Genomic DNA, 15,217 nt, shown 5'->3' with positions numbered 1-15,217 from the left:
AAAGATACTGTAGACTTTATTTGACTGAAATATGTGTTTATTCATACTGTTATTTAAAGTATTGGTTTCATAGAGAAAACCTGCTAGTGTACTGAAGGAAAAAACATAAACCATAACCGCTGCTTAAGAAACAATGCCTATGATAACAGGATTGTCAATTTTGTCTTGTGCCTTTGTCTGCAAGGGACCACCATCTACATGCTGCCCAAAATGTATTACTGCATGGAGTTTACACATTGAGAAACTTGGAAACTTGTCCATGTATGCAGAAACCCCATGTATCATCTGTTTTGAAGTAAATCTGGCCCTATAGAGTCCACTGAGGGCAAGTTTTCTAAGAATTATACAGTAGTTGGGTGAGTACTCTGCCTTGACATCAAATTAATTTGTGTTATTTCACAAATGGACAAATATTTGAGGATTACTGTGTCCAGGTTCCCTAGCTGAAGATATGAAGAAATATTTCCATCTCTCTCCCAGTTGGTCAGTTGGGAAATTGGTTATGTTTGACTTTCTTGGGTTCACTAATGCGTCATGAAACAGGGTAAATAGAGGGATGTACTGTGAGCATTTTTGTTGTACTAAAAGTTTCTTACAGCCAGTCTTGTTTTCTTATTTGTGGCTACATAAAACAGCTCTTCTGTTCTTGTATTACATGTTGATATATTAGGCTGTAAATCTGTCACAAGCAAATCTTATGCTTCCTTGTGAATATGGTACACCAATATGTCAGCTTATGAATAGCATCAGGTCATTTGTTTCTTACCTGAGCTGAACCGTGAATCCCCCCGGTGAGGATGAGTGCAGTCCATACTTTCAGAAAAACCACAACAATTTTTTTTCCTCTGCCCATGGCAAACACAACTTCACTGACAAGACGGATCGATTCCAAAATCCCTGAGTTTTAAAGCAGAGACGTGTTGATGTGTTTGCTACGTCCACTTCAAACAGTGCAGTGAGCAGCACTAAGGAGACATGCTGCGAGACAACATTTAGCATTATACAGTGAATGGCAGCCAAAAAGACAAATATCTCTCTGTCTACTAGGCAATGTGTCAGAATGAAAATATCATAGTGTGATTATCTTGACCAAAATATACAATATTATTTTGATAAATGTGAAATATATTTTTGGGTTTGCCATGTTTATTGCTTTAGCTCTCTTTGTTCACTGTCCAAAAACATGTTCTACGAATAGTCTCCAGTTGAGACTTACTATCAACATTTTTCACAACAAGCACTTTTTGATTATAAAAGGAAAGTTCTGTTGCTGTGATAAATGTATGAAGAGTTGGACAGGCGTTTGCTTATTGGGAAAGGTTGTGCTTGTTGTTGGTTGTTTTGACAAGACAAGGCAAAATAATTTCTGGTGACTTACGGCCTTTACAAATCAGTATTAGACACATTAGCATTGTATATGTTATAATGCTAAGATACTGGCTTATAGGTTACTATACAGGGCCATTATTCCCTGGGAAGATTCATAATATATAATAATACATACTGTAATTTTGTACTATGGAGAAAGTATGAAAAGTTGAGACTCTAAAATACTCCATTTAAACTTTGGTAAATATTAATTATCCCTTTATTATTGGAAACAGTTTTCAGTAGAAGTTCTGTTGTATGCTTTTAGACCATTTTCACATTTTTACTTTTTCAGTTGACCTGCTATGCTCTTCAGCTTACATCTAAATGGAGTGTGTATTAATTGAAATCCTGCACTCAATACCAAATGACATAGTTCATTCCAGGAATAATAGGAGTTTTATATCAGGCCCTTATTAGGAAATAACAGGAGACAGTGGGATATGGAAAATATAGTGTTTGCTTAGGTCTGTGAAACTAATGATAATGAAACATAAATACAATCTTTTGACTGACAGCCAGAAAACCCAAATGGATTAAATTGACACTGAAAAAGAAGAAAATATAGATTTTGAGAAATGTTGACTATCAAATATGTGGAATCTTCAAAGACTTCTATGATGAACTGAAAACCGATGTCTCAGTTTGGTAGTATGTCCATTTTGAAACCAAACAGTTCAGACAAATTCAGTATGTGCTATGACCTGCACGAGCGACCATGGGAGTCCCATAATTATGCAGACCTCTCGCCTACAGCTACGTCTGGTCATGTTTTGACAGACATTCCAAAGCTGTTGAAGGATGTGCAGTGAGGAGTTTTTTCCTCATCTGTTTGTCTTCATTACCTTTCATTTTTCTTGTCATCACAGTCTTAGACAAATACATTGAAAAATGTCAGAGGCGGCTGCTGTGAAAGCACACTTTTATTTTTTGCTGACATCTTGTCAACAACTGAAGCTTTCAGTATCGTGAATGTTTTTTTCGGCTTCAAGTCGACTCAACCAGATTGTATTTAGTTACTGCTCAGTGGCTGCATTGCCTCAAACCTTTTTACAAAACGTCACAGCACAATTGTAGTAATGATGTGTGTTGTTTCAACTTTCAGGATTGTTTCCCAGAATATTTACACTGCCATAACAGTATTGTGGAATGCTTTCCTGTTATTTATTACCATCATCTCTGCAAAGATGTGCTAAAGTTAATTTCCTCTCTTTTTGGTCCATAGATTTCTGTAATGAAGAGCATATTCAAATGCAAGCTGTTCTGAACCAATGCATATTTTTCAAAGTGCCAACAAGGCATTTCAAATTTCAAATAATGGGGAAGACATTGCAAGTTGTCTGCAGTTGTCTTTGCCAAAGTAAAAGTAAGTGAGCCAGTTTAGAAATTTTGTCCTTTCATGAAAAAACATAGGTTACTGCCAAAACCTTGTCAGATAAAAAAACAAAATATTGGAGGTGCCTTTAACTCTATGTGGAACTGTGATAAATCATTTTAGGTCCCTCTACAGAAAATAATGTCATGCAAAGCAAATCCAGCACTGATTTAGAACAGATTTTAATTTGTTGGCTTACAATTCAAGTAATGGCTCCTAGTTTGCATTCTCTTCCAATTTCCCTCTGTTGATACTGTTCACATCTCCATGAGCAGCAGTTCCTTTTGCACATGTCAATAAACTACACTGCAATAACAGAAAATGTTCCCAAAGATTCAGTTTGTGTTGTGAAAGAAGTCTGCTTGGCTCATTCTGTGTTGTTTTAAAGATATTAGAAGACAATGTTGAGAAACTGTTGAAATTAAAAGAGACTGTCTTGAATGTGTACTGACTGGATATAGAAAGTGTTTAATCAGAGTTTTTTGTAAAATGTTTCCCATGCACAAAACCTTTCAATTTGATTTACTAGTGCAACCATATAATAACCTCTTGGGTTTAGAGACTTTGCAGATTTTAATAATCATTGTAAAACTTCAATTAAGTTTTTGAAAAAGTGGATATGTGATGTATTTGTGATAGTGTCATACAGTTTGGATCATTTATTCCAAATGTAAAGAATGTCAAGGGGAATATTTAAGGGAGAAATCCGGATTTTAAGTTGTTTCTCTTGTTCTAAGCCAGTGCTGTGATATGTGCCATGGTGTTTAGCCTGCAGCTTTCCTTTTGTACGCATTTGTCAGAATCTCAGTAATCCATTTTACCTTTGTTATTGAGCTCTAGGCAGTTTGTTTATTGGCTGCTCAGGAGCACCTCTATAAGAGCTGCACTGTTTCTTTTGGTTGGTCAGTTTGCTCCTGCAGAACCTTTTTGTACAAGTCACAGCACTTAAGGGACCAACAGTTTAAACTCTTCTTGTCACATAAGTGGAAATATAATATTATAGTAAAGTCTCTTTCCCCAGGTAGTTTAAAAGAAGTCACTCTTGGTCAGTGCGTGGGACATTCACATACCTGGCCTGGTCACATTTTATTAAATATTTTATTCAGCAACAGCAACACTGTGCTGCTGTTGCATTTAAGTGTTAACAGGTCAAGTTTTAAAGTAAGTGTGCTTTCAACACCACCCTTGTGCACATAGATTATGAGCAGCCGCTAAGACAAGACATCAATATTGCTCCTCAGAAGATCCAAGACAGCAAACCTGAGGCACTGGTACATTCATGTCTGCTTGAACAGGACTTACATAGGCATTCACTCATGAACAACATGATATGATCATAGAAGCTGTAAAATTCAGGCTGAGAAGATAATGTTCCACCTCACCTTCCTCTGTCTATTTCACTTAACCACACTACTTATATGGACAGACATTTCTAGAGTACTAGCATGACCCAACATGCACACATGCTGCATCATTGCTTTACTAACATGTACACAATGAAACAGAAAGCAAAGGTTTATTATTTGAAGAACTACTCAGTCTCGCTCACTTCCACTGCAATATTTGCAAGTCTCTGTTCCCACTAGTGACTCTTTCCAGAGTTTATTCTTGATTTATTGACCTGCACTTTTGCCAGTTTGTTTTTTTTTATTAAATTGCCTGTGAGGTTTGAAAAAAATATGAGCTCATAAAAAAATCATTAAAGCTGTCCTTCTCCTTAAAGAGTTTAAACATCTCCACTTGAAAGCATAAACCAGTGTCTTTTATTGACTGTTTATTGTCTAATAAATGACATGTCTTAGCTATTGAGTGTTACAATTATGTAATATTCAAAGAGCAACTGTCCACAACTATTTTCTATTGGTATACCTTAAGCAGTATAACAATATTAAACCTAAATCCAGTTAATGATGATCATAAAATGACTCCCCAGTTTGCAACACCTGCTCTTAAGGCTACAACTAACAGTTGTTTTGTGTGATTGTTGTGTTGTGTGAGTGATTAATATGTTGATTGTTTTCCTGATTAATTAATTTGTTGTTTGGTCCATAAAATGTCAGAAAATTAAGAAAAATGTTGATCGCTGTTTCCCACAACATTTCAGGATCCCCTCCATTCAGAAATGTGTTTTTCATTTTGTTTCTACAATTGAATGTTTGAGCTTCACTGTGCCGAATGATGTGCAGGAAGGAGACCTCTTATGTCCAGCAGTTAAACTTATAAGATGAAATATATTAGCATATTAATGGTTGCTAGAATTTTTAATGAGGCAGAAGGAGTAGATGACATTTTAAGGATTTTAACAGTAATTATCCTTATTTTGTGGAACAAAAACATATCAGATACACATTATTGTTCCGTACAGAGTATTTTTTTACATATCTTAATACATGTCTGGAGGGGATTTTGAAAGCGCATAAATTAATAAAAGCAAATTACCCAATAATATGAGTTAAGTACTGTAACATATTTCTTTTCAGTCACATGCTCATGAGTTCTTAGAAGCAGTCAGACACTAAAGAATTTCTCTGACTGGTAACATTAGCATTTTTGAGACTGACTTCTCAGTCTCTCCATCTTCTAACATGACATCGTGTGACATCGTGTTCTTGGTTGTTGACAGACGACACTGTCTGGGTCATCTCTGTAGTAAAGATGTCTGGAGACCCATAAGGAATATATTTCCTCAGTCGCAGCAAAAAACGTAACATGAGCCAGCAGCTCCTATAGGTTGTACTGGGCTTACTGTACACTTTTGGGTCTGAGTAACAAACAAGTAATATGTAGTGCAACACTCTCTTAAATGAACAGGCTCAGTGTATAACACAAAGCTGGTACTTGCTCTGTTTAACAACAACATGTATAGGAAATACATAATACAAACCCTAATATCATTTCCAGAAAATAACATTTTCCTATGCAGGTATATATAGCTAATATAATAACTCGCAATCGTTTTTCTAAATAAACAAATTCACACTGATTCAAATCAAAAGATTTAAGTCATAATTTAAAAATAACATAATCTAAACTGGAATCTTCAACCAGCCTTTCTTATGTTTGCTCTTTAAACCAGCATGTCCGCAGAGAGATGGTAGCTGTTGGATCCTGCAGAGCCCAAACAGAGGCCCCCTGTGCCTCAGCAGTGTGTTTACATTCTAATCTGTGTGATGGACCTGCTTGATAAGTCCCTGTGCAGTTCTGCAGCATCAGGAGAAAAAGGAGGAGGGCTCACTGCCAGCACCAGCAGTGGTAGCCACCTTCTTGCAGTAGAGGACACACTGCCTAATGGATCCTCAGTCTCCCTCGATGACGCAGTCACATGTTTTCTCCTCACTGAGCATTGAGATATGTCAAGGCAGAGTCAATCTGCTAGAAAAGCAGAAAACTACTTTCTCTGATATCAAAAAAAATGTGGCTCTGTCATTTCTCTTTTTGTCAGTAGTTATCCAGTTGGATTGGTGTCCCTATACCTCTTCATACACACCGCAAACATTATTATATTCTGTATTGTGGCTCACATCAGACTGTGGAAGGAGGTTCATCTGAAAAAAAAATCACAAGAACACACCTGCGCCCCATCAGATTTCAACCAAATGAATATGTCAGAAGAATACTTTGAGGTCAAGAAAATGTAAGCTTGGACAAGGAAGTAATTACATTTTCAAATGAACAGGTGAAATACAAACAGCAATATGTGCTTGTGCAAAAGTATTAGTTAACTTGACACATTTGCCTCCTTTTAAAACAAAGCCTCATCTGTCTGATGAGATAATGACACTTGTTCTCAGTGTTGTTTCCTGATTTCCTAGTATATTCAAGTAAAACATAATTACCAAATTTCCTTTTTTTTTGCTTTGTGATTTAATAAGGGTAGGCTGATTTTTTTTTTTCTCGGCAAGTGTTCTAATTATTTGTCCAGTTAAAACAAAGGATTATATTCCATGATGTCAAGTCACAGATTGGAAACTTTGAATTAGTACTTTTTATATTCCTTAATTTTGTAACATGAGCTCACACTAAAGCTTGACTTTGGTGAATTTTCACTGTTTTCATGAACATTTGTGCATGTTTATTTGCATTTTCATACATACTTGGTATAATCCTTGATGACAGACAATACCTCATATACTTTAATTGCTAAAACATTGGAGCTCCTCCACATTCTTGTCCATGCAGTATGATGTGAATAATGACAGAGGAAGGGAGTTGACTAATGTCCACCTCAGCAGCAACTCTTCCTGGTAGGGGATCATTTGAGCTTGGTTGGATGACAGTTGCAGGCAGTTTCTGTCATACTTGTGACTACTTCGTCTGTTTATAAAGTGGCTGGAATACAATAGATACTGGGATGCAGGTCAAGGAAAAGTGGGGGAAAAATCAGTGTGCAGAGTGATCTCACTCCTGTTGAGCTCTCTGTGAATTACATGGTCTGTGATTGTTTTTGTCTCTTTTGAGTTTAGAAACTGTTTGCAGCTCAGATAAAACTCCTGAGGTTACCATGTCAAAGCCATTGTTATATTTTAGTCACTAAGCGTCATTCAGATCCCCTGATTGTATTCACTGTCATTGAGGTTAATAGTAGGTGTCACATCACATATTTTTCTTATACTGGCAGTGTTGGCTTCATGTTGTCATGTAATGACTTAGTTTGTTAAATCGGGTGACCATCCTTCAATAAAAAAAAGGCTGAACTGAAGCCCTGTACTAATTAATATCCTTACCGCTGTATAATTCAAGGACTATGACAGAGAGAAATTAAAGCTGTATTCAATTTATTTCATACTTTCACAGCGGTGACAGGGTTACCTGCAGAGGGTCACAGACAGACTGCGCCGGGTCTGTTGATTGGTTTGTTTCATTGTATTGTGTCAGTCATCTGTAGCGGTCAGGGTTATGGTGGCAATAGAGTAGCTGTGCTGCCAGAAGGGGAAAAAAGGGGGAATAACTGATAAATGTTGACATTGACAATACAAAAATCTCATTATAGGACATAATCCAGGTTTTCACAGAATCATCCAATATCAACACTGTCTGGTGAGGGGGTTGCAGTTAAAGCCGGGTGGCTCAATACTGAGATCCTCCTGAAAGACACACTATGTCTTCCTGAGGAGAGATTCTCGCCTGCTTGTCAGATCTGGGTGACTGGCTCGTTAAATGGGTGCATTGCTCATTAGGAAAAGGGTATATGTAGGTCAGGTGGGATTGCAAATAAAGAATTTTTTTTGGCAATAAATAAATCTCATATAGACAGATCAAATTGGCTTGCCAGAATCAATAGGACCTATCTTTAAGTGATTAAAAAAGTATGACATAGCCAAGAATTTTCTAAAAAGTCAATACTTGTTATTCAAGAAAATACTAATACAATCTGCTGGTACTTATACTAATACTGAACATTAATTTCAACAATAAGCCAGTAAGAATCAGCATGTTAATAAAGTATTAAATATCCAACAGCCACTGTGTTAGGAAGAGAAGACTATATTAAACCTGATGTGAGGTTGCAGGTTGACAGAGACATTCTCTGTGTGGATTTATGTTGCCAGTTGTTGCAATTATGATAACAGTTGTAAAAGTTATCACCATTTGTATATTTAATTGAGATACTGATTTTTTTCCTTCCTTTTGCCAGCTGCATTTTTGCATTTTGTTTTTTTTTTGAAAAAAAAAGTTAGTTATAATAATGTATTTTTCTCTCTTTCTGCTACAAGAAGCTTAATTATGTGCACTTGCTTCATTACTACCTTAACGACTACAATGACTTTGTCTTGTAGGGTAACCATTCACAATTAAAGAAAGAATCAAAACAATTATAAAACTGTTATTTGCATTACATCTGTAGGAACATGTTCACATTTTATGGCTTTTTGGCATTTTATGTCTGTTTGACGCACACTTTTTGATGTTCATGTGAGTTTATCTGACGCAGTTACACTAACTCATGGTATGACCTCTTTCAGGCTTACTCTTTTCCCTAACACCGTATTAAGAAATTTAAATGTAAAACACAGGGAGCTGGCATGTAGCTCTTCTTCTGCCACCCACTCAGTCCCACGTAGCTTCTGGGTTTGAGCTTAACCTGTGTTTTTGACCATTCATCAAACAAAGTCTTATCTGAGTAGAAATGCTGAAAGTCAATAGCACACACATACGATGAAATAAAATGTATACAATTTTTAATTTTAGGAATATACACCTTTGTACCTTTTTGTAATTGACCTCAGTCCCTTTTCTCACATACAGTATAATGTTACAGTGTTATATGGTATTATGTTGTATGTTAAGAATGTGCAAGACAGATTTTCACCAGCACACTCACACCTAATGAAAGCTTGCAGTGGTGGTTGGGGAATCAGGATATTTATAATATTTATATAGATTTAGGGTTTTTCCTAGATTCAGTTTTAGGACAAAACTTTCTTTCCTTAAAGTATTTCTGTATCTTGCACATCAAAAGTTTAAGTATTACTTGGATATTCTACATTGTTATTTTGTGAGCTCATTAATTGTATCCACACTGGGCCACATCTTAGTCCACCCTTTCTTTTTCTGTGTGCTTCATATAGATATTTATCTCACTCTACAATCAAATTTGCAATTAAAATCTAAATGTGTTAGAGATAGATCAAAAGACCTCTATAGCCAGACCTCTGTGGAGCTGTGGATGCATAGAAGTGCCTGCACCCGTGTGAATTACTCATCGAAATGAAGAGTGGAGTCTTGTCAGTTCCCTCCCACTGTTTTTCTGTATTTAAATTCATCCCTCACTTTTCGTTATTGTGCTTTCCCTACAACTGGGATTAGCTTAATAGCAGCCAGTATGAGAGGCTGAATAATGCCACTGTGAAATTTCCCATTTGTGTCTCCGGAATGAAAGGTCTCCTTTACCATCTGTCCTCCCCTGTCATCATACACAAAGCAGCATGAGCAGAAAAGTGCAGGAATAATATTTTTTCTGATATTCCCGTTGTGTGGATATGAGAGTGTGACTCGGGTAAATGAAACACTCATCACTCTAGGTTTATGGACCAGAGATGGCACCGGCACAGCGCGTCAACGGCTCACTGACGATGTGGCGTACTAGAACGCAGGAGAGAAAGATGCAGGGGGCTGAAATGTGCTTTGAGTTAATGGGGTACATACTGCTCACACAGCAGCCCAAAAGTTCTGCTGCAAACAAGAAGGACACTCGATTTTGGCTCGGAGGCTTGCTTTTGATGATGTTGAAAGATTGTTTGTGCTCCCTAGTTGGCAATTGGCTGGAAACATGCTGATGAGAGAGTGGAGCCCTTTTCATCTGTGTGCTATAACCATTACCTGAAATGGCTGGTTGTAAATCAAAATTTGAGCAGTTGAGGAGGGGGGAGGGGGGCTGTTTACTCACTGTCAGCAGTAGAAAGAAAGGCATTAGAGTAATGAAAAATGTGTAGTGTGATTTTTATTTTTTATTTTTTTTATGAGATATTCTACCATTTTTTAGTTGTTAAAAGTTTAGTTTATTGTAATGTGATGTCTTAATGTTGACTGAGACCAACCAAGCTACAAAATAAGCTTTTACAAGCATTAAAAGAAAAATCTATTTTTGTTTAATAGCTTTCCTCTCTGGCAGAAATGTTGCTTTTTTCACCTTAATTACCTGTAAAAACCTTTTGCTTTCCACTTTTCTACTCAGATGCTTTGAGAACCTGTGCTCTTTTGCAGGGAAAATGTCAAATATCCGTGCAGTCAGGAAGAGGCAACAGCTGAATAACTTGGTTGCCATGGTTACAGAGCTAGCCAGGCCAGGATACACCGTTGTGGATTTCTGCAGTGGAACCGTAAGTGTATTCATCCATCAATCCAGCTATGCATGTATATTTATCACTCCACCTGACCATGACCACATTAGACTGCTGCTCCATTAGCAGTCAGCCGAAAAGAACTGCTTCCTGTACTCTTTAATATTTTTCATTTCTATTTAAATGCCTTTTGTTTTTGGACAGACTGGTAATTACACTAACAAAAATGTTCACTCAGAGCAGGAGCGCAGCATGGCCATAGGGTCAATACTCAGCTGGGAAGGGCAGCACTAATCATAGCTCTATTGACCCCCTCCTTCCTGTGTGCTGTGTTCCTGTTGTGAATTTTCATTTTATTTCTTTGTGCTATCTCTCAGGGCCACGTAGGGATCGTTCTGGCTCACACTCTTCCAGATTGTCAGGTAATGCATGTGTAATTGTACTCTTGTGACATAAAGACATTGCTTTCTAAGATATAAGTGAAAGATTTATCTGATTAAAATAATAAATACGTTAGCTGATAACAACAAATGAATACTATTAATAATTGTTTATGCACATGATGCTCCATATAAAGTTGGTAATTGCTTGTTCTAGGTCATCTGAAGAAGTAGCAAAGGTTTTTTTCTTTTTCTTTTTAGGTTATTCTCATAGAAAACAAAGAAGAGTCTTTGGTCAGAGCCCAGAGTCGCGGTGCCGAGCTTGGTCTGAAAAACATTGGCTTCATTCAGGCCAATTTGGACTATTTCACTGGACCGTTTCACATTGGGGTGAGCAGAGCAAGCAGCACTATACAAAAACAATATAATGATAATACATTTAAAAGAAATTGGCATTCACTGTGACTTTGCACCAGTTTTGTCTCCATTTGCTGTTTAATGATCCATAGATCATGCAAATGATATGGCAGCTATTCCATCTATTTGATGCAACTAGTAAAAACAATATAATTTGTGAACAACAAAACTTAAATCTTTGTGTCAAATGCCAATCGTTAAAACTATTTTAAAAATCACTACAATATGTGCAAAAATCACTCAAATTAAACCACAACAAGTTATTAAAATAATAAAATAAATGTACCCATTAATTACAACATTATCTCTACATTATAAATAATATGATATAGTTACCAAAGTTTGGAAGTATTTTAGTTTGGGTTTGTACATGCATATGATGCCTTTTGACATTCACGCCCCACATGACATTCTGGTTTGGAAGCAATAATGCTAATAATAATAATTAAGCCAATAACTCATTGCTTCTCATTTTAATTAATTGAAACCTACAATCAAACACCTTTTTATTAACACTGCATTAACAATGTGACTTCCTGCTCTCCCACATTTACAACATAACAACATGCAAGCTATCTGACTGAGCAGTGTATTTTTGGTCGTTAAATACTTCTACATTTAAGAAAACCAGTTTCCAATATCACATGGAGAGACATTATTTTCCTCATCTTTTTCTACCAAGTGAAAATGCCAACGTGCAATTATTTTTGTCAGAGAAGCTAAGATTGCCTTTCATTTCCTGGAGTGGGGCATTTAATCAGAACCCCTTTTAGTCCTCTACACTTCAGTCAACTAGAGTGTGCCGCTGTCCCCTTTCTGATTACTGGACAGCTAAAAGGTAGTTTTACCCATAAAATGAAGGATAAAGGTAATGTCAGGGTTAAAGTATCTCCTCCATTAAAAATAGGCTATTAATGGCTCACTCATCTTTGTTCTTGTTTACGGTATAAATCTGCTTTCCAAAGATATTTCTGGTTTGCTTTCAAAGAAATACTGCCAAGATCTTAAGATTTGTGCTCTTTTAAAGGTTTAGGACTATTCTTTGGAGAGGGAAGTGTGATCTTTGGAAAGTGTTTGTAATAAAAGTGAAATGGTTGCCAAGCATTTCATTTTTTATGCTGGCGATCTTTTTACATCTTAATTCATCACATATTCTTCACACTGACATCTCTGCCAAGGCTGCAGTTTTGCCTTTTTGTGTTTGTTGAGCTTAAATATTTGGCTTAGTAAATCTTTTTAATTCTGCTACCTGCTACAACAAAATAAACATTTTACCAGCTTTCAAACCATACTTAATGGGGTTAATATAAACTAAAATTCAGCATTGAGTAGCACTCTCCAACAGTAAGTTGAAACCCTTGACAGTCGTATTTAAAACACCCACCTTCATCTACAGCTCTTGACATCTCGCTAATTACTATCCATTTAGACTAAATAAGTCCTTAACTGTGGTTGTTTATGGACTGTTTGAATCTGGCTGTGTTGCACAAAAACAGGTCCTTGGCATTTTTAAAATGTCTGTGGAATCATTGAATTCCCATTTCGGCACAGATGACATTTTGCATTCCAACAGCTTTATTGTCATCACTCTTGATCATTGTCATTATTTATGTGTCTCAGGTCAGTGTCTTCCCCCAGACATGGTGGAAAGATCCATCTTACTGTTGTGTGTCACAGCCCAGTTTCAAAAAAGCCATCTGATCTAGTAGTGGTACTTTAACTCTCTCTGGATAATAGAAATACCTGCTGTAATTAGAAATAGCTATTCTTCCAACATCATCACCCCACCGAGACCCGCTCCACTTTGAGAGAAACAAACAGCACAGATTATTCTTCCCTACATTATGTGGGTGTGTTTTTGTAGCCTAGTTTATGCGCATGTTTTTTACTTATTTTTATTGTATGTCACACAGTACCTGAATGTTACAGGCGCTTAGATTTGTCTTGTTCTGCATTGCTTGAGGTTTTTAACATTTATGCAACTTCAGTTGTTGCTCTGGCTAAGCTCCTTCCTGCATGACACTGATATTTCTACCTGCATGAGCCACACATCACACTAACTTTAATCCTGTTATGTATAATACATGGTCCCATTTTTAGTCACATTAATTTAATCAGGCTAATTGAGTTGTGGTGTCCATATTCTTAGTTGGCGTCTGCCCTTCCTGTCTGTAGTGGCATGGCTCAGGTGATAGACTCAGAACTGGCCTTTGCAGGCAGTGTATTTATTTTTTATTCTCTCCTGTCAAATGACATTAAGCCAACAAACCTTGGGGCAGGAAAAGTTTGAAGTTGATTTAGATTTTATTGGAACCAAGTCCATTATTGGTTTTGCTTGAGGGTCTGATTGTTTGCAATTTATTCTTTTAGTTAACTTTGTTATGTTTGTGAGAAGAAAAATTTGCTTGGTGTTATTGCCTTAAGCCTTGTGTAAAAATGGTTATTGATCAGTTCCAATGAGGCTTTATCAGGTGTAATGCCAAAGCTGAAGTCATTTAAGGATTCCAGTTATTTCTTCTTCTTCATTCTCTTTTAAGACTTAGAGTCTATTTATTTCTAGTGAAATGCAGCATTGCATCTACCTTTGAGAGGAAAACAACTCTTTGATTCCATGTAATCACATTTACTCTAGTCTGGTTCACACAAATAAACACATTTTTTTAAATTATTTGTATAAACACAAAATAAGGCACACTCATTTCTGACAATAGTGTTAAAGTTTTTCTGGTATTAAATTCTCGCACATGATGGACCTGATTTGTTTCCTCGAATTGTCAGCTTATATTATTAGTAAACGTATCATTATCAAATCTGTGCAACAAACAAAACTGAACATTTAAAACTCCCAGCACAGCTAAAACAAACCCTCTACAGCTTTTAAAAAGTAGGATCCATATTGTAGTAGGATTACACGCTTCTCTCAAAAGGGTGTGATGGTGATGAAGTTTAGTTATCAGATATGACAGGACAGGAGGGGAGTGTTAGTGATTTAATAAGATTGAATAATGTAGCCTCATTATTTTTTGTTATTTGAATATTGAGAGAAAAATACAGATACAAACAGTTTTTCTGCTCCTGGAAAGACGAATCAATAAAGAACACAGTTTCTATAAATGGCCTTTGGTCCTTTTGTTGTTGCTTAGTAATTAATAATCTCTGCTCCCAGTAAAATGTTTCCGCAATAGTTATACTAAGGAGAGCATGTATAAAACAACACGCCTCTATACAATGGTTTAAATCAGTATTGCATATTGCACCTTCCATTATCCAATTTAATTTCATATCCCACTGCTTCATATTTTTAGCAATTGATAAAGCAAAGAGGTTTTCTAAATCAAGAATCAGAACAGTATTTATCAAAACATATCTGAATGTGTTTTATTTTATTTGTGTGTATTTCTTTGGCTTGAATGGATGTTTGGGGGTTTAATCAGTATTTACTGCAGCATGGCTAATATACAACATTAAGTAGCTGGCTAAGAGTGATGGTATAACTGTTAATTATCTTTGCTTTAGATGTGGGGGGTGAGACATCTTCCAATCTTTGATAGCGACCCCTGTTCCTTATCAACAGTCTGATGCATACTGTTGAAAGAATGTAAGGCTTTTTCCTCATGCCATGATTAATTGCAGGATGGAACAATTAGGTTTTAAATACATGCAAGGCCATGCAGGTGATTGATGCTAATTCCCCAGTTTTCACTTTTGGTTGTTTTTTATGTGCAAGCTCTTCTTCAATAACTGGATGTTTAAATGAATGCACGTCTATTTGAAGGGGAATAAATAATTCTTTGCTAATGAATGTTCAGAGAGCAAGCACTTCATAGCTATATGTGGAGCTCTTCACGAGAAAACCTCTTTCCAACGCACAGACTTTCAAATGGCAGGGTTTTCAG

At 36.4% G+C, this 15,217-nt stretch overlaps 1 protein-coding gene across 1 annotated transcript in view; it reads left to right on the top strand.

The window, feature by feature from the left end:
• Positions 1–15,217, top strand: part of gstcd (glutathione S-transferase, C-terminal domain containing) — a 44,405-nt gene that overhangs the window by 19,060 nt on the left and 10,128 nt on the right. The window contains exons 5-7 of the mRNA XM_053331493.1: positions 10,448–10,563; positions 10,902–10,946; positions 11,166–11,294. Of these exons, the coding sequence (XP_053187468.1) occupies positions 10,448–10,563; positions 10,902–10,946; positions 11,166–11,294 (290 nt within the window). The remainder of the gene's footprint in view (positions 1–10,447; positions 10,564–10,901; positions 10,947–11,165; positions 11,295–15,217) is intronic.

This window comes from Scomber japonicus, chromosome 2, assembly GCF_027409825.1.
Source record: "Scomber japonicus isolate fScoJap1 chromosome 2, fScoJap1.pri, whole genome shotgun sequence".
Lineage (NCBI taxonomy): Eukaryota > Metazoa > Chordata > Actinopteri > Scombriformes > Scombridae > Scomber > Scomber japonicus.
Note: the sequence above shows the minus strand (reverse complement) of the source record. Positions and strands in the feature narration are given on the sequence as shown.